Here is a 16,848-nt window from a genome sequence, read left to right as displayed (position 1 = left end):
CTCTGGAAGATGCAGGATGTCCATTGTTCTCACATCACATGACATCCATCCTCGCTTGGTGGGCATAACCGCTCCATCCAACTCCTCATTTCTTCCTGTTGTGCCTTTATCGTCCCACCAGCACGCCGTAGTTCGATTGTATACTCTCGTTCTGGTTCACCAGCAGGGGGAACTTCATACCACCACTTCAAGGTTTGACCTTGTACAGACCAACGACCGCTGCTGACCTTCACGTCTAAATCGAGGAGGTCAGGGTCCTCCATCAGTCCGTGCCAGCTCAGGCTGGGAGTCGCCACGGTGGGACTTGCGCTTCCGCTGCTGTTTTCGGAAGTGGAAGACTCCAAAATTATATTGTCAAAATTGATTGTCGATGCGTTACGTGACTGTATTCCGTTTGTAGCTGAAGTCTCCGTTTCCAATGGACACACAGGGCCTTCATCTTTTCGGTCTCGTTGAGAACGAGTAGGGGAGGATGTAGAGGGTAGCAGTCTTGAATGGGCAAAATGAACAAGGGGGACATAGATCTCGGTGGACGGATCCTCTTCGTCAACACCTCCAGGTTTCAGCCTGTCTTCTGACCGCACAGTAATGACGGCCTTGAAATACGCTTTTCGAATGTCAAACTGGATGTTCTTGGGGTAACCAACGATCTTCCTGGGGAAAGGGCGAGTAAAGGCTCTGAAAGCTCTCGCTCCATCGGTTAAAAAATCGTAAGGGTTTTCTCTCCATCGCGAGAGCATTCCTGTGACCTCTGGGCCGCTGAGAGTAGCCAAAGACACGGACGACGGTGCTTTGCCTTTGGGATTGAGGGATGGTGCGTTCTTTTTGTGTAAAGATGCCTTTAAATCGTCTCCGCTAGCCCGATACATAGTGGTGCTGGAGTCATTTCTGTTATCGGCGTAAAGCGCCCTCAAAACCCCTCCTCCTGTGACGCCCAGATCATCCTCACTCCATAAGCTCAAGTCTTCCATGTTCCACCCATCGCCCCAATCGTGACAACTATCCGGACAGTAAGTCCAGATAGTATAACTCAATCCATTTATACCATCAGCCCCATTCAAACTGGCGTCAAGGGCACGCTCTTGACGGCTGTAATCACCTTCATATTTCCCTCCATCAGTCCAGCCGTAGCTTCTTTTGTCGTCCATGTCGAATGGTGTTCCAATTTCACCAATGAGAGTGGGGTATGGGCCGACTATATTGGAGTCGGCCTTGAGCATCCCAAGTTGTTCTTGCAATGACTTTCGGATAGCGCTTTCCCCAATCTTCACGGCCTGAAGAGGAGATGAATATTTCCCCCTCAAAACACCAAGCGCGTCAGCATTGAACCAATTCCAATGCCTTGTAATGAGAGTGAGGCCGTCATAATAGTGGGCGGAATACACGCAACGCCCCTTGAGATACGATTCATCGAGAGGTGGGGGAGGAGCGAAGACAGGAGGCTGAATGAACATAATGGACTCGGGGTGTGCGCGTCGTATACGGTCGCAAAAGAGCTGCCAATGGGGCCGCCAGTAATCCGCAACAAATTCCACCGAGGTCTCAGGATTCTCCGCGCTCAAGGTCTCTTGAGGAATGTATCGGAAATAATCAGGCCGCATGACGAAACCGGTTTCGATATCCCATACACCGTGTTGTGCCCATATGCACTTACCCAACTCCCATTCTGTACTTCGCCGCCAGCCCCATTTCGGGTGAGCACCATCCTGGGGTTCAATTCCAGGATCAGCCCATATTTTGAAACCTTTCGGGTCAATTGTGACCGAACCGTTGCGGGAGGGACCAAACATCCCGAATGTCCAGTTTTCGACTGTTTGCACCTGACCCATACCTAAACGGAAAGATTCGGCTGGAGTGGGGTGAGTACCCTTGCGCAATGTGGAACCTTGTGAAGTGGGGTTCACATTGAGATCGTCCCAACCACACAAGCCTTCAAACGGTTCGTTCATACTATCCCACCCTATGACGCAATCGTCCAAAAGATCACTGGCGGTAACCTTGATACGATCCGCCAGCTGGCCCATCGCCTCGATGTAGTGGTCCTGGAGGTAGTCTTGAATGTTTTTACCATCAAGAATGCATTTAGGAGCAAAGTCTTTGCCAGCGAAAAATAAGGTGAACATCGTTTGAGAGAGAAGTCGGCCGTAGTTCGTTGACCAGATCATAGCTGGCAGCTTTGCAGGCTCGGGTTCGTGTGCGAGGGGATATTCACAATGGATTATGGCTGCCTGGGTAGCTGTCGAATGTCGAGGTTCGATTCCACAAGCAACAAGTGTCCAGTAAGGTGCACCGGAACCCCCAGAAAATCGTGACCACTGGGAGAGAATTAGTTGATTGAAATCAAATCATAATGGAAAGCGCACTGTGTCCTGATGGGGATCCAAAAACACCTTGAAACCATACTCTCTACATTTCCGCAAAACACGTATCGTGTAGTCCATGAATTCATAATCGTATTTCCCGCTAGCCACGTCGTAAATTGGTTATTCAGAGTGAGACTGGTGACAACTCACGGCCCTTCATGTTCTAAAGCTTCCCATGTAATGGGGAAACGAAGCATGTTGAAACCCCAGCCACTGAGACGGGCGAGATGCACGTCAGCCGATCCATCTTCCAAGTTCAGAGGCCTCCCAATAAAGCTCTCTCTACCGTCTTGTGCCGTTTCCCAGAAGTCTTCTAGGAGGTAAGATGGTCTGTCGACAGGAGCTTTCGAGGACCCAGAAAGATTGACACCTCTCAGCAATAACGTACGACCAGCGTTGTCGACAAAATTACAGTCTAGGGTGTGAATGTAGGATGAAGTAGTCGGGTTCCCGGTAGCCGGAGAGGTTGAGGGTACCGCAGGCATCGTACTTGAAGTTGAAGAACAACCGCGATGTATTGAATGTTGTTGGCCGCGGTATGAATAATTAAAGGAAAGGAAGAAAATGTGGAACCATCGAAATTGTCGAAAACTCCAACGGCATAGCCGGACCGAGCACACCCAGTGGCTTCACTTATGTAAGATCCTTGGCTTGGGGTGTGACCGCATTCTGTTCCCTTAAACCTGACGTTCCCAGAAAACTTGAGAGTGGGCGACAAATGCTTGATTTTCACAGATGCAGGTTCAAAGAGTTTATATATGTAACCCAATGCATATCTTGCAGTAAAACTACTGACTGGTGCATAGTTATTCAACCGCCGTGTGAAGTCCACAGTCCCTTTTACTTTTTACTTATAATCACACTACTCAAGCTATCTCTATCGCCACAAAGCCTTGGTGACGGCTGCCGCCTACGAACCCCAACGATCTTGAACGGATCAACATGTTGGAATTGAGGGAAATGAGCTGGCAGATGCCAAAGGCAGAGGATGACAATTCCACCGTGAAGGTGCCGCAATGACCAGCAAGTTGTACATCACTTTCCAAGCCGGAAAGACATATCAACCTGCCGTAATGAAACCATTGCAGAAATTCATTTGGAGCCTTACAGAACGATTAGCATACCTCGATCAGGCGCCCACAAACACAAACGAAGTACATTAAGTCGTGGCCCAACTACTCTCAGTGTTCAATGCACTCCAAGATCAGGTAAGGAAACGTTTGTCCAGCGCTGATTACAGTTATGAAGATATAAGTTTGCGTATCAGGTCAGCACTGCGTTGGGCATTCCGATAAGCTGCCAGACCTGATTTCCCTGTTTCCCTGCCTCCATCACCGTATTGGGTTGTCCGGCGCTGACAAACCAAACCCTGAGCTTGGGTTCATCATTGTCGATTTGGTACATAGCCGACAAGGCCCTGTTACGAGTACTGAGAACTACAAATTGCTCGGGGGTGATGCAGTCGGTGCAGCTGGTACCACCACGAATACCGCTGGGGTTCGTTGTCGAGATGGCAGATTGTTGAAAGATATATTCACTAAGGGTATTGGTTGGGGAGAGGAAGAACAAGTGCCACTAACGGGGAGGAACATAAGCTGAAGTCATCTAAGGAGGTTGAATTACATACTTCAGTCAAATCGGGTGAAGCGACTGCAGTGAGAGGAGTGTTGAGAAGTGCCTCTGTCCTGGGAACGATCTGACTGTCGCAAGTGGTGCGTCCGTTCACCCAGTGGCCAGAAACACAGATTTGCCAAATGGAACCATCCGATTTCTGATAGAACATCCTAGAATCGGCATTGGAACTCTGAATGCTAGCGATGTCCGCTATGGGTGCTACGCTGTAGGCCAAGGGCCGTGGGACGAGCCCAGCATTAACAACTCCAGCAACCACCAAGGACAAAACCTACAACAAAAAAGATATCAGCGTCCCTCCTTGGTGAAGTCCTGGGGGTCATACCGAAAGAGCTTTGAACATTTTCGAAAAAAATGGTTTGGCGTTGGTATTTCTGCACCACGAGCTGTTCCTTCTAGAAAGAACTGAGGAAAACATAGTACGATCCTTCCAGCTTTTATACCAAAGTCATCCACTGAAACCCGCGAAGAATGTTCTATTCGCCATGGATTTTCACGTACCTTGCCCTGCGTGGTTCAGGTTGGTTCCTCATCATTGACCGGTCTGCTCACTGTCTGAGTTGAATTGATTCATGTCAGAACAAGTTGAAAGTCAAGGGGTGTTCCTGTACCTTCTGTTAGAGAGCGCAAGATCCACAATGCACCTGGACCATGTATGGTCAATCCATGACATATAGAATGCTCTCTTTTCCTGAGGCCGGAAAGTTCATAGTCGTCTTCCACGCGGCCGTCGTCCGATTGCCTGTAAGAATCTGTGTCATAGTAGAGCGGTGATGGTGCTGACAAGGTAGATCAAGGGCCAGGTTCATGAAGGGGAATGTCAACGCTGTTGTCGATTCTTTGATTATTCTTTTCGGATCTTTTGAGGGGGAGAAAGAAAACTGGATGATTTCAATTCAGTGGGATGTGGACCTTAGCAGAGAACGTCTGGAAACGCATTCGATAGTTTATACTGAGGTTGTCGCCAGTAGGAAATCGACTTGTTTCATGATTGACCATGTACCATGTAGATTCAACCTGAAATCGATATGTCCAGGAGTACGCGGACACGGTGGAACCTTCTCGTCGATAGTTGAAGGGGGCACAGGCAAGTGTTGTGTGGTGAGGACGGCGGACTTTAAACTAAGCCGCGAAAGCATCCTTCATTATCAAGGTGACCAAGGTTAGCACCTCGGTGTGAAGAGATAAAGGGTGGCCACACGGAAACAACAACATACGACGACGGAAATCTCCACACAAAAGCTACACACGAAACCGACAACGCCGGAAGAACAAAAGGTCAAGGCCGCCAGAGGCCTCGTGTGGTACCACCTGTCAGTCCCACTTATCGGGTCAAATAAGACCGACCATTTCAAGTAATACCCCCCCTAATTAGATATGACAGGAGGGCTCTCCCCTGGCGGGGTTAATTTTTGTTAATAAATAATTTTTTAACGCCTCCATCCGTTAATTTTGAGAGGGCGGGACTGGACAATACGTCACCTAGCCGTCGTCAACGTGTTCGACGTTCCCGATGCATCAAAACGACTCGCCGTCGCTGTCTCTGACAGCGAGCTCGTATCTCCCTCAAATATAAGTCAAAAAATCCCAAAAAAAAGCTTGTGTATACTACATAGGATGATAAACGCGAGTCCTCTAGCTGCCCAGCGCAGCCAATCCCTCTATGAGTACAAGATCGTCGTAAGTTTCGGCCACCTCTTCCTCTGCCCTAACGTCTTCCTCGATGCATTCCTCCTCGTCTTCCTGGTCATTTCCCTCTGCCATCTTAGTGTCTTGTCTCCACGGGCTCAAAGTCCCCACTCCAGCTACAAATGTTGCTGTGCAGCTGTCCTGCTTCAAAATCTTCGAGATCTTCTTGAAGTGGATGTGGTTAAATCGAGTACACTGGGCTTGGTAGCACTGGATCTGGTACGCAAGGGCTTGATCTGTTTCCTCCCGTTCCTTGGCTAACAGGTAGGCCTCCTCGTCTTGCATCCACGTCATGAGTCGTCGTATTTCAATATCAAGGCGCTCCTTCTCTTCTCGTGCACGTTCAATCTTGTAATGCTGATCCATAAGGTTGCGCGCTGCGGGGGCAGCCCATGTCTCATCTCGAATATCCTTCCTGCCCTCACGAAGTAGGTCGAACTCTGCAAGAAAGGTGTAGTCGACGACAGTCTGGAAGTCGAGTTCCAGCCGGCCTTTCTTGATTGCAGCTCTGTTATAGCGGTCTACGGCGTTCTGGATTGCCTGCGAGCGTGATTTGAGGGCCTTGCCGACGTGTTGACGAAGTTTGTAGCCTGTAAACCCAGGAATTGATAGGCAGTAGAACTGTAAGTGGATGTCATATGCACCTTGGCCAGCCTTATTCATTCCCTTTAGCTCAAAAAGCCTCGATACAATGAGGCCTTCCAACCGATCCAACGCCTGTTGGTACTCTATATTGTCAACCAATCTCTCAGCTTCTTTCCACTCATCTGAATCGGGCACCCAACGCTCCCGGATTCCTAGGCGTTTCTCCAACGCTTGAAGTTCTTCTAAGGCTAACCGATGGAGTTCTTGAAGATGTCGACGCTGAGCTTCTCTTGCGTTGGTGCCAGCTGTATTTGTACCGTAGTTCAGAATCGTATCGGGCGTTTCATTCACAAATACATCCCTGGCGAGATTGAGGTCATCCCTAAGATAAATTGCATATGAGGAAAGTCTACGCTATGATGGAGGGGAAACTTACCGCGCCTTGACAAACCGACGCAGGGCCTTCAGATACTCCATCTGCAGAGTCTCGACTTCCGGCGTTTTGGCCAATCCCTCTAGGTAGTCCTGCTCTTCCTTTCTCCAACCCTCGCACAACATCCTCAGCTCCCCGATGTCAGCTTCCTGTTTGCCAACAAAGCTCCTCATGGAGCTGATCCAGGCCGATTCACCTTCCAGAATGTTGAGAGCTTGATAATAGTTGTTGCAGAGGAAGTTGGACAGGTTTTGAAGGGTGTCGAATGCATCGATATATCGACAGAACTCTGAAATCGCCTGACGTCGGTGGAATACGCTTGCATGCCTAACCGCAGTTGCGAGCGCATTTGACCTGGAAAAGAAACGCTCGCAACCCTCCAGGTCTTCCAAGCCAACCCCTTTCACGTACGTCAGAAGATTCTTGAGCTGACAGCGACGGTTATGTGCATGGCCATGGAACAGTCCAACGAGGGTTTTGAATCCAAGGCGACCCGCTTTCTCTCCTATGGTACTCTTGCTGAGAGTCGACTGAAACTTGCAGCCAATGTCATAAGCACCGCCGAGATTCTTTCCAAGGACATCAAGAAGTCGGTTGACTATAGCGAGGGGATATTTTGCGCTGCCAATGAGTTAGCAAGCATGCGTTAACTTGACGAGACTTAGGAGACTCACAGTTCGCCGCTCCTGACCATATTACAGGCCAAGAGAACAAATCCATGCCTACAAAGTGAAAGGAATACCCCTGTCTCATCGAAAATCCCCCACATTCTTGCCACTGTCTCGTGCCTCATATTCTTCCACCTTTCAGCACATGGGTTTGATCCATCGGCTTCGGCACCCTCATTGCTGGCAGCCAAGGTTTCTTCCAACGCTCCCTTTGACCACACATCCACTTCGTCCCGTGAAAGAAAATAGCCCCCTCCTCCTTCTCGGCTATCGAGTCTCTCTTTTGAAGCCCCCAGCTGGCCTTGCTCACCTGTTTCACGTTGCGCTATGCGTTTGAGTGAGTCGTTTCCATCCATCGTAAAGAGCACCGAGTACTTGAGCTCTTTCTCGTCTTGTAGTTGATACGTGCAGCATGGACAAGCGTTCTTTAGCCGCCATTCAGAGCACCTTCCTAGCTTTTGGTCTACGAAGATGCGGACGTCGGCTAGGATTGAGAAAAAGAGGTCGAAGCAGATTGAAAACTGCTGGGAGAGATATGAACGAAATGGTACGCCGTGAATATCGCAGAGAGCTTTCACGAAGGGCTGGATGTTAAGGTGGGGGCTTCGCATGAACAGCGTTCGATATGCCTCCACGGTGCGGATTGTGACCGCAACAGAGGGTTGAGAGGGTGCACATGGGAGAAGGCCTTGGCGGACAAATGAGGCCAGTACATTTGCGTCTTCAGCTTCGATACAAAACTCGCATGTATATGTATCTGTAGAGTATTAGTTGTCACTGTGTAAGGCCGAAAGTCAAATGTAGCACATACGGAACATGTCGACTACTCGAACAGTTCTCCGTCTGATTTGATCTCCATCTGTAGCTTCCGAGCAGGTTGGACTGACATCGGCCCAATTTCCTCCATCCTTCGCAGCCCACTCCATATACGCTCGAACTGCAGCTGGCATTTGTGCTTGAAAGAGGTCAACGCGCATCTGCACTCGATCTCTTCGTGTCCGGATATCTTTTCTCCTGCGATGTCTCCAGCCACTAGATAGATTAAAGAAAAATATATCGGCAACAGAAAATTATACGTACCTTTGAAGTTCCTCTTCTGCAGCCCGCTCTAATGCTTCCAACTCTCCTCCTGCGTGGCTGATGTTGACTACATCCACCCCTCGGTATACGCTTTCCAAGTCGTTGATTACGGTTGAAGAAAAGGCATCGCAAGTTGGACTGTGGATGTCGATCCATTCATTGCTATCCTCGTTGTCCTTTTTTGAAGCAACTCGCCTCCTAAGCAGTCTGCGCGATTCTTCCGCCTTTGCCGCTTTCTTCATCTGCTTGAGGTTGAGGATTTTGTTTTTAGTCCTGCCAAGAAGGTCATCCAGAGGGCTTAAAGAGGTGAAGCCCCTCACGCCAGAGCTATTCCCAGAAGTTGCGTTTTCACGGCGCCGATGCATTGGAAAAGAGTAGGAAATGAGACGCGTTAGTCACATGCTGGCGTCGTGTCTTTTGTCTACAACACATCCACTAGTACTTCCTCAACCTCTTCATCACATCCACATCCTCAAAATCAAAGGTGAGCCGTCCCCCTAATTTTTATGCCCCATCTTCTCTCCTCTCCTCACTTAGTGATAGGCTGGTGTTTGAGGATTCAATACTTGGATCCCTTCGCTGGCTGTGCTACGTTAGTTAGGCAGGATTCAATACTTGGATCCCGAAGACTATAGATGAGGCGGTGACTCTTTAACTTTATATCTTATATCTTTGCAATTCTTCACTGCCATTACTTACCTTATCTTCAACAGAATGTCTAGCATCCCAAGCAGCGGCTGGAAACGAACGGTGAGTACCCTGCTTCGCATTTGAATTCCATCAACTTATTAGCCACTCCTCAGCTACGAGGCGGCAAGGAATTCTCACCCATTGTCATTGAAGACCTCGACATATGCCCACTATTGGCGGCTGCTTCCAAGAGGGAGGAGGAGATGCTGCAGGATGCGAGTGGGAAGCAGCTTGGTGGAGATGTGCACGATGCCATGGATGAGCTTCCCCCCTAGAACCCGAATTATCGAACGCAGGTCTCAAGCGCAAGCCGGTCGAAGAGCCCGAGGGGCGAAAGCAGAGCCATACCAACGCAAAGCGCGCTCGCAAACGCCTCAAGCTTAACGACTCCCTGCAGTGGGCATCGGACTATCCCCAACCCTTCGCCGATCCGATAAAGCTTCAATTTGAGGCGTGGAATCTCCCTTCAAAGGGAGACGGATTTACAGGGAGGAGCATATCTACTGCGGAGGTGGATGGTGCAAAGAGAGCATACAAGTTGGAAGAATTGAGGAGGCGGGGGTTTCAACTGGTCAGTTGGGACGGAAAGTAAGCGCCATTGCCCTCCATCTCCGCCTTCTGTTCTCAACTTTCGCCCTTAGAGCCCACGTACCTATTATTGACTGCCAAGGCCGCATAATCGTCACTCTCGTCGGCTCTCTGGATGACCCAACGTTCCTTCAAGATTGTCAAACTTTCCATAGCTTGATACTCGCCAACTGCCAGGTTTTTACCCGCTCAGACGCCTCGCAATTTCGAGGCGACTATCCTGCACAAGCTTGTGGCATAGCGTATGGAATGGGCCAGCCAGTCCCCATGGAGCTGTCGAACCACAAGTATGGAGATATGATGAAGAAGCTGCTAAGAGAAAAGGTAGCAGTCCGCATCTCGAGCTACCAGAGCGGTGTGTACGCCTTGCTGCCCTTGGAGGCACTTGGAGCCTAACGTGTTTCGGTCTACAGCTTCTTTCGCTCGCTGGTCACCAAAGAACTTCGCCCTGTATAAAGAAACCAAGGACTTCATTGAACATCACCCACGTACCAAGGCTGCTCGCTGGAACTTCCCCAATAGCGTTTTTGCCTGCGCAACGGTCAACTTTGGGCCGCGGACTTGCACATACAAGCATCACGACGTTCAAAATCTCCCACATGGCTGGTGCGCTATAACCTCGATGGGGAACTTTGACCCTTGCAAGGGAGGCCACCTTGTTTTATGGGATTTGAAACTCATTGTCAAGTTTCTGCCTGGCTCAACAATCCTTCTCCCCTCTGCAACTCTCGTTCACAGCAATCTTCCGGTTGGTCCAGAGGAGACGCGAACGTCCTACACCCAGTACAGTGCCGGCTCGCTGTTTCATTGGGTGAAGTATGGGGGACAGAGCATTGGAGAGTTGAAGGCTCACAATCGTGCAGCGTACGATGAACATGAAGCTGGAGTCAAAGCAAAGGCTGGGTTGGCTGGTGTGAATCGGTTTTCTACCTTGGATGAACTTATAGATAGAGGCTTTGTACAATAGAATATATAAATGAATTTGCAAACATACTTTCTATTACCTCTCAATTCATTTTGAAAAACCTTGAAGCCTATCAATAATCAATGTGTGGTACGGCTCTGAATTTTGTTGATATTGGCACTGAGTCTGTGGTTGGGCCATTGAGTTTAACTGTGCGAACTCGAAATTAGCACATGTTAAAGTCACCTAATCATTGGTGCGTTACCTTGAGTCAAATTGTGCCCAACCCAACCCGTACTTTCTCCCTCTCATATTTGTAGCACTTCAAACAGCCTTCGGACACTCAGTAAACTATGCCCCGCAAGAAAAAAATCTCTACACCTCACGAAATTGCTGAACGGAAGCACAGCTGTATCCTTGTGAGAAAGGCATATCTGCACGCGTACGTATCTCAATTCTGAAATTTATTGTTTTTATTCACCTTTATCTATTTGATTAATTCACTTTGTTAAACAGAAATCGAGAGATCCTCAGAGTGAAAGCTAGAGAAAGAATGGCAAAGTAAGGTTTAGTTGACAAACTTAGGGTCAGACTCTACCTCTCTAAATACATTCCTCCAAGGCTTCGCACAGAACGATCAGAGAAAGAGAAGAAAAAGGCAAAAGAATGTCAGAAAGAATGGGCACGACAGAGCTATATTCGGTGCGTGGCTCTACTATAAAATTGCGATTTTTTTGTTGACTTCGGCCCCTTCACACAAGAAACCGCAACAAGATATTGGACAAAGCTGAGAACGCTCGCAAATTGTAAGTAACACATTTTTTTTACGGACTCTACTGTCTAACTGAAGTCCTTTTCACATATACAGCGATAATGCGACTTAGTTGACTATGCTACAAGGTTCTTTTTGCACTTTAAACAGTGCTACGGAGCGATATTTATCGTATTAAGAACTAGAGTGAGCCCGAATTGCTAGTTAAAGCTAGTGCCGCTAGTAGGATGTGCCGTCGGCGCAGCTAGACCAGTTAGAGAGAGCCGTAGATTGTGTCAGAAAACTGTATGACCGTTCGAAACCTGTAGAACACTATGAGCAGAGGACTTAAGCGGTAATTCACCGAGTTCTACTCTCTACATTCTACTATGCACTGGCATATCAAGGGATTGTACTATTAGAAGACTTGTAGTCTTCACAGAACCGTTCGTAGCAGAACTTAACAAAGTCAAAAGACCTTCATACTAGGAGTACCTACTTCTACGGGGGATTTAGTTGACAAGAAATCGGACATTGGACCACACAGACTAGGAGAAATTTGATATGACCGTAGATCGAGTCCCGATCTGAGGAAAAGACAAAAAGACATGATACAGATCCCAGATCACAGATAGAGTACCTAGGAACCAGGCAGGAATGAACAACGGATCTTGGAGTCCACACTGTTCATGTGCTATGGCGATTCGGAACTCTGGATCCATATGCTGGAACTACTTGGACACACAAAGTCCATATGATTTGATAACGTCGAAATGCAGGATAAGGTCCGTAGGCAGGAAATACCATATGGTACGCCTATGTAGGTCCATTCTACATGCTGAAACAAGAATGAAGAACGGTCCAGATTGGTCCAAAACATATGATTCGAATACGGAAAAGCTCCGTAGACAAGATTCTGCACATGTAGCAGTCCCTAGCGATAAGACTCCGCATGGATTCGTAGCTACGGTGCATTATTTTTAGAGATAAAACAAGTAGAGATAGGATTACAAAGCTAGCGTAGAAGTAGTATAAAAGCAGCTCATGTATCCGTAGATAAAAAAGTACTACCCGTGCGTAGGAAAGTCCTGAGTGGGTTGCCCGTGAGTAACTGCTCTTGACACCAATAGAGAGAGATTTGCCCTGTCTTTGTGCAGTGAAACGATAAGATTTGATTTGAACTATACGAGACCGTCGAGGTCAAAACTAGAGAACTATCCGTCCGTAGGCCGCCGAGGTCTTGATTACTGTTTCGTGATCCGTCGAGGGTCTTAGCGTTCGTGTCCGCCGAGGACTTAGTTTTCGTGTCCGTCGAGGGCAATAGTCTCCAATCGTTCGAATTAGTCTTACCGTAGACGAAATTCATAGTCCCACTTAGTCCACTGGACAATAAACAGAGCCCCTACAAACCCTAGAATCCCTGTAGCTGTGGTGTTTTACACTTGCAGTTACACATTGATTTCATAAGAACTTCATACGATATTGAGACTGTGATCTTGTGCGTAACCTTTGCCAAGCAGTCCACCCTTGCAATCTTTCCTGGTGTGTAGAGTTATTGATAGACTTTACACGGAGGTTTACTAGTTTTTGGGTTGATTTGGTGTTGGTGCTACTCCCGTAGCTCTGATATTAGGTTGACTCTTGAGTGGTATACTTCGCCCATTATCTGGTGACCACCGCAGGGGGTGGAAATAAGATTACATTCAGTATCAAACGAAATATTGTGAAATTCCGGTAGTTTTAGCCCTACGGCGAGAACTACAAAAACAACAAAAACCAAAAGAACTTCTCTCAGAAAGATTAGTTCACAGCGACGTAATACTCGCACTTCACTAGCGGCTGGCAAACAAGTCTTACAGACACATAGTCTTACGGCTTTAGCATCTAGTACCCCAGCTCAAGTACCGAGAGCTGGTCAGTCTTCTCGATCTACGCGCAATTCTACGCAAGGAAGAGAAGCTACCCAAGTTATCCCAAACGATTTAAGAAACCCCGGTTTCTCTTTTGACAGAAGTCCGAGAGAAGCTTTCCGAGATACGAGATCTATGCAAGGTCCTAGAAACCAAGCGTTAGAAACCCCATACGAAACCCCAGAGATTTTAACTGAAGACATTGAACCGTTTTCTTCACCGTTATCATCTCTACCCTCCGAATACAATTCAGACTTCGACCTACGGGAAGAAGAGTTTTATTCTTTTGAACTAAACCCGAGTTTATTTCTTGAGAGACCGTTAACAAGTATGTCCCATATATCGAATGACCCAGAAGCGGCAGGTGTGCCAGATGAAGAAAGACCGATAAAGAAGTCCTGGACGGAGTTCTCTAAAGGGGCTTTGAAAGAATTAGACAAGGATACGTCGAAACGAAGGCTCCCCACATTCAACCGTCTAGATCCTGGAAATCTACGGGAATGGATGGCGGCTATCCTACAATATGGGAAAGTCAAGGGCTGGAAGTTAGATGAATCTTTTATCATTCTAGCAATGATTCAAATGGAGTTCGAGACCTCTCGACTCCTGGCACATCATTTGCCATCTACGAGAGGCTATAGTTGGGCCGCTTTTGAGAAAGAGATGTTTGATTCGTTCCCGTCGATTAGGGATTTAGAAATAGGAGCACTGGAGAATTTAGATCTGTTGAAGGCTAGGTTCTCTGGTATAGGAGAAGAACAGCTACAAAAGCTTACTTCGTTTAATATGGAGTTTGAATTTGAAGCAGACAAACTTGCAGGAAGTTTGTCAAATCGAGAGAAAGTACAGAAGTTTGCGGAATGTCTAGACCCGACATTCTGGCGAGAGATCAGAAAGAGGCTACGGGACCCTCACTACGTTCGAAACCTGCAGGCAGAAAAGCCCGTAGAAGTAGATAGTGGGTGGGTGGCTTCCCAGCTAGACCCTTTTGCTTTCTCCCAAGTTAGGGATATGGCTTTGACCATAAGTAATGAGTTAGTAGGCGATTGCTACGCACCTCAGGGCTTAGATCCTGTTAGCTATACTCTAGGAGTGAAAGCGGTGGCTCCCGTAGGAACCCCTTTGATCACTCGTGCAAAAATCGAGCCTACGATAGCTCCATTGTCTTCGTACAAGAAGGAAATAGCTTCTGATGAGTTGACAATGAAACTTTTGGCCTCCGTAGACGCACAGAATACTCGAATGAACGACTTCGCGCGTGCAGTTTCTGAGCTTTCGAAGAAGATGCCTGACTTCAGTCAGCCTAACTTCTACAAAAACATGCAAGCTATGGCGTATCATAATGGAAGCCAAGGGCAGAGTAGCGGTGGATCTAGGCCTTCGAACCAGATCGCATCCAACTCTACGGCCGCGGGGCAGCCATATAGGGCGCCTACGGACAAAAATTGCATTATTTGTGATGAACCCGGGCATTTCTGGAGAGAATGCAGGCAAGCACAAGAGCTATCCCAGAAGAAGTGGATAGTTAAGAATGAACATACGAATAGATTGGAGATGTACGATGGGAATAACCTCCCACCGCCTGATCCAGTGAAGAAAGAATCAGGAGCAGACAGAATTAGAGCTATCGCTAGAGAGAAGGGATGGCCAGGTGCTGAAAAGACCAGTTTCTTCTTACAAGGAGACTTGGATCTTGATGATGATCTCCCAGACCGTCAATCTGTGCCTACGATAGAAGTTTTGCTACAGAGAATTGCTGCTTTGGAGGTAGAGACTCGTCGCCAGTCGGGCGACAGCTCAAAAAACTAAAAGGTCCAATGATGGACTCCTCAGATAAGAGAGATAGATCTCGAGATACACAGAGGAGACCGGAGGACCCCAAAAAAATAAATTACCACCAAAACCCCAAGTAGTAATATCTACGCCGTCGTTCTTAAGGAAACAACCGTATGTGATACCCCAGAGAAAGCCTTTCGAAGAAGAGGTCTCTGAAGAAGAAGAAGCAGAATCGGATGAAGAAGAACCTCCGTCGCAGGTCGATAGACGTCCTTCTACTCCGCCGCCTAGGGTATTCGATAAAATTCAACCCGTAGAACGTGTCCCACAACCAAGGGATTCTGTATTGCCCCGAAGCGTAATTCCTGAAGACAAGGGTGCTTCAAAATCTAAGAAGGTTCATTCCGAAAACGTGAAGAAAGCGTCTACGGAAAATCTTCAAAATGTTGAAACGAAAAGATATAAGCAACGGGTGATACAAGACCTAATTGACCAAATGATGGCCAATCCGGCTAGTGTCTGCTTGAACAAGCTCACGGCTTCAGAAGAGTTCCGAAAGGCATTGCTACGGCGAGTTAGGAATAAGCACGTTCGAACGAAGAACTATAAAGCGTTCCTTCAGACGTTAGACTATCCGATAAAAGACTCTACGGCAGCTGAGGAACCTTTTGATGAAGAAGCGGAGTTTGTGAAAGTAGATAATATTGAGACCGTAGATTCGTTCGAAACCTTAGAAGAGGAAGAAGACGGATTGGAAGCGGGATCAGTAGTTCACCGAGATGTTGTGGAAGTTTATCGCACCGAGTTAGATTCTGAAGAAAAACAGAAGGTCGTGATAGTAGCTGGATTGTCCAAGGGTCTCAGATGTGTTTTTCCTGAGGTTAACGGTTCTACGGAAAGAGTAGAAGCGGTGATCGATGGTGGATCGCAAATAATCGCGATTGACGCATGGGTTGCTCAAGGATTAGGCTTGCAATGGGATCCGAATTCAGTGATTCACATGCAGTCTGCCAATGGACAGCTGAAACCAACACTGGGAGTGTGCAGAAATGTACCTTTCAAGTTTGGTGAAGTAACAGTATACTTGCAACTTCATGTGGTGGAGAAAGCTCCCTTTCAGATTCTCTTGGGTAGACCTTTCGATGTCCTAACGGAATCGAAAGTGCAAAACTTCAAGGATGGAGATCAGTGGGTTACGGTTTCATGCCCAAACAAAGGAATTCAAAGTGTCATCCCTACATACATGAGAGGGGAAAGCATTAAGATAAAACCTAAGCGGGAACCAACCCTACGGACGCAGAGTTCAGAGGAAGCGCAGAAAGAAAGAGAACAACGAGGGACTGAATCTTCAAATTTTCAGTCCACCTTGATGAATTGATAGAGGATCAAGGAGAGGTGGCTCTACAAATATCCGTAGATGCTCACGGTGTTCCACGAATTGAAAAATATAAAAATTTGATAAATACAAAATTCTCTCCTACGGAACTGGCTGGAGCCTTCATAGAAGCTTCAAATAGTGAAAGGACTACTAGTCAGTCTGATTCGAGAGTGATGAAAAACATTGATATAAACGAAAAAGACCAAAAACACACAGAAGATACAAAACACAAAAACAGTGCTTCTATTTCTCCTTGTGTTACGGACAGTTTTCTTTCTATTATTCATCAGCACCAGTTTCGAATTCCCTAGATTCTATACACGGTGAATCTACGGAACGAGAACGGTTGCTTTGTACTACTAGAAGAGGTTCAACCCTCGAAGGCTTCAACAGCCAAAAAT

General features: G+C 47.4%; 2 protein-coding genes across 3 annotated transcripts; both read right to left on the bottom strand.

Moving 5' to 3' along the window:
- Positions 1-29: 29 nt before the first annotated feature.
- On the bottom strand, positions 30-2,955 carry E1B28_006330 (uncharacterized protein; the record flags this gene model as incomplete). The annotated part of the gene is made up of 3 exons (XM_043150980.1): positions 2,514-2,955; positions 2,364-2,463; positions 30-2,315 (listed from the first exon to the last, which is right to left on the bottom strand). Exons 1-3 carry the CDS (start codon positions 2,846-2,848, stop codon positions 30-32), a joined length of 2,721 nt encoding a protein of 906 aa, XP_043012071.1. The 5' UTR covers positions 2,849-2,955.
- A 145-nt stretch (positions 2,956-3,100) lies between these two features.
- Positions 3,101-5,273, bottom strand: E1B28_006329 (uncharacterized protein). Of its 2 annotated transcripts, XM_043150979.1 has the most exons (8): positions 5,213-5,273; positions 4,607-5,135; positions 4,497-4,550; positions 4,321-4,429; positions 3,991-4,266; positions 3,669-3,938; positions 3,488-3,593; positions 3,101-3,428 (listed from the first exon to the last, which is right to left on the bottom strand). In XM_043150979.1, the coding sequence occupies exons 3-7, from the start codon at positions 4,529-4,531 to the stop codon at positions 3,552-3,554; spliced, it is 732 nt and encodes a 243-aa protein (XP_043012070.1). In that variant the 5' UTR covers positions 4,532-4,550; positions 4,607-5,135; positions 5,213-5,273; the 3' UTR covers positions 3,101-3,428; positions 3,488-3,551. The 2 variants fall into 2 exon arrangements, with proteins under 2 accessions (XP_043012070.1, XP_043012069.1); XM_043150978.1 differs by having other exon boundaries at positions 3,488-3,938.
- Between the last annotated feature and the right edge of the window lie 11,575 nt (positions 5,274-16,848).

Source organism: Marasmius oreades, chromosome 3 (genome assembly GCF_018924745.1).
Source record: "Marasmius oreades isolate 03SP1 chromosome 3, whole genome shotgun sequence".
In the NCBI taxonomy this organism is placed as follows: Eukaryota; Fungi; Basidiomycota; class Agaricomycetes; order Agaricales; family Marasmiaceae; genus Marasmius; species Marasmius oreades.
This window is presented reverse-complemented; position numbering and strand designations above follow the sequence as displayed.

Excerpts from the sequence above, each read along its gene's own strand:
- E1B28_006329 (XM_043150978.1), bottom strand. The coding sequence starts at position 4,531 with ATGATGAGGAACCAACCTGAACCACGCAGGGCAAG. Across the intron at positions 4,430-4,496 it reads CCTGAACCACGCAGGGCAAG|CTGGAAGGATCGTACTATGT; the intron begins GTACGTGAAAAT and ends TTGGTATAAAAG. Across the intron at positions 3,939-3,990 it reads CTTCACCCGATTTGACTGAA|TGGCACTTGTTCTTCCTCTC; the intron begins GTATGTAATTCA and ends CCTCCCCGTTAG.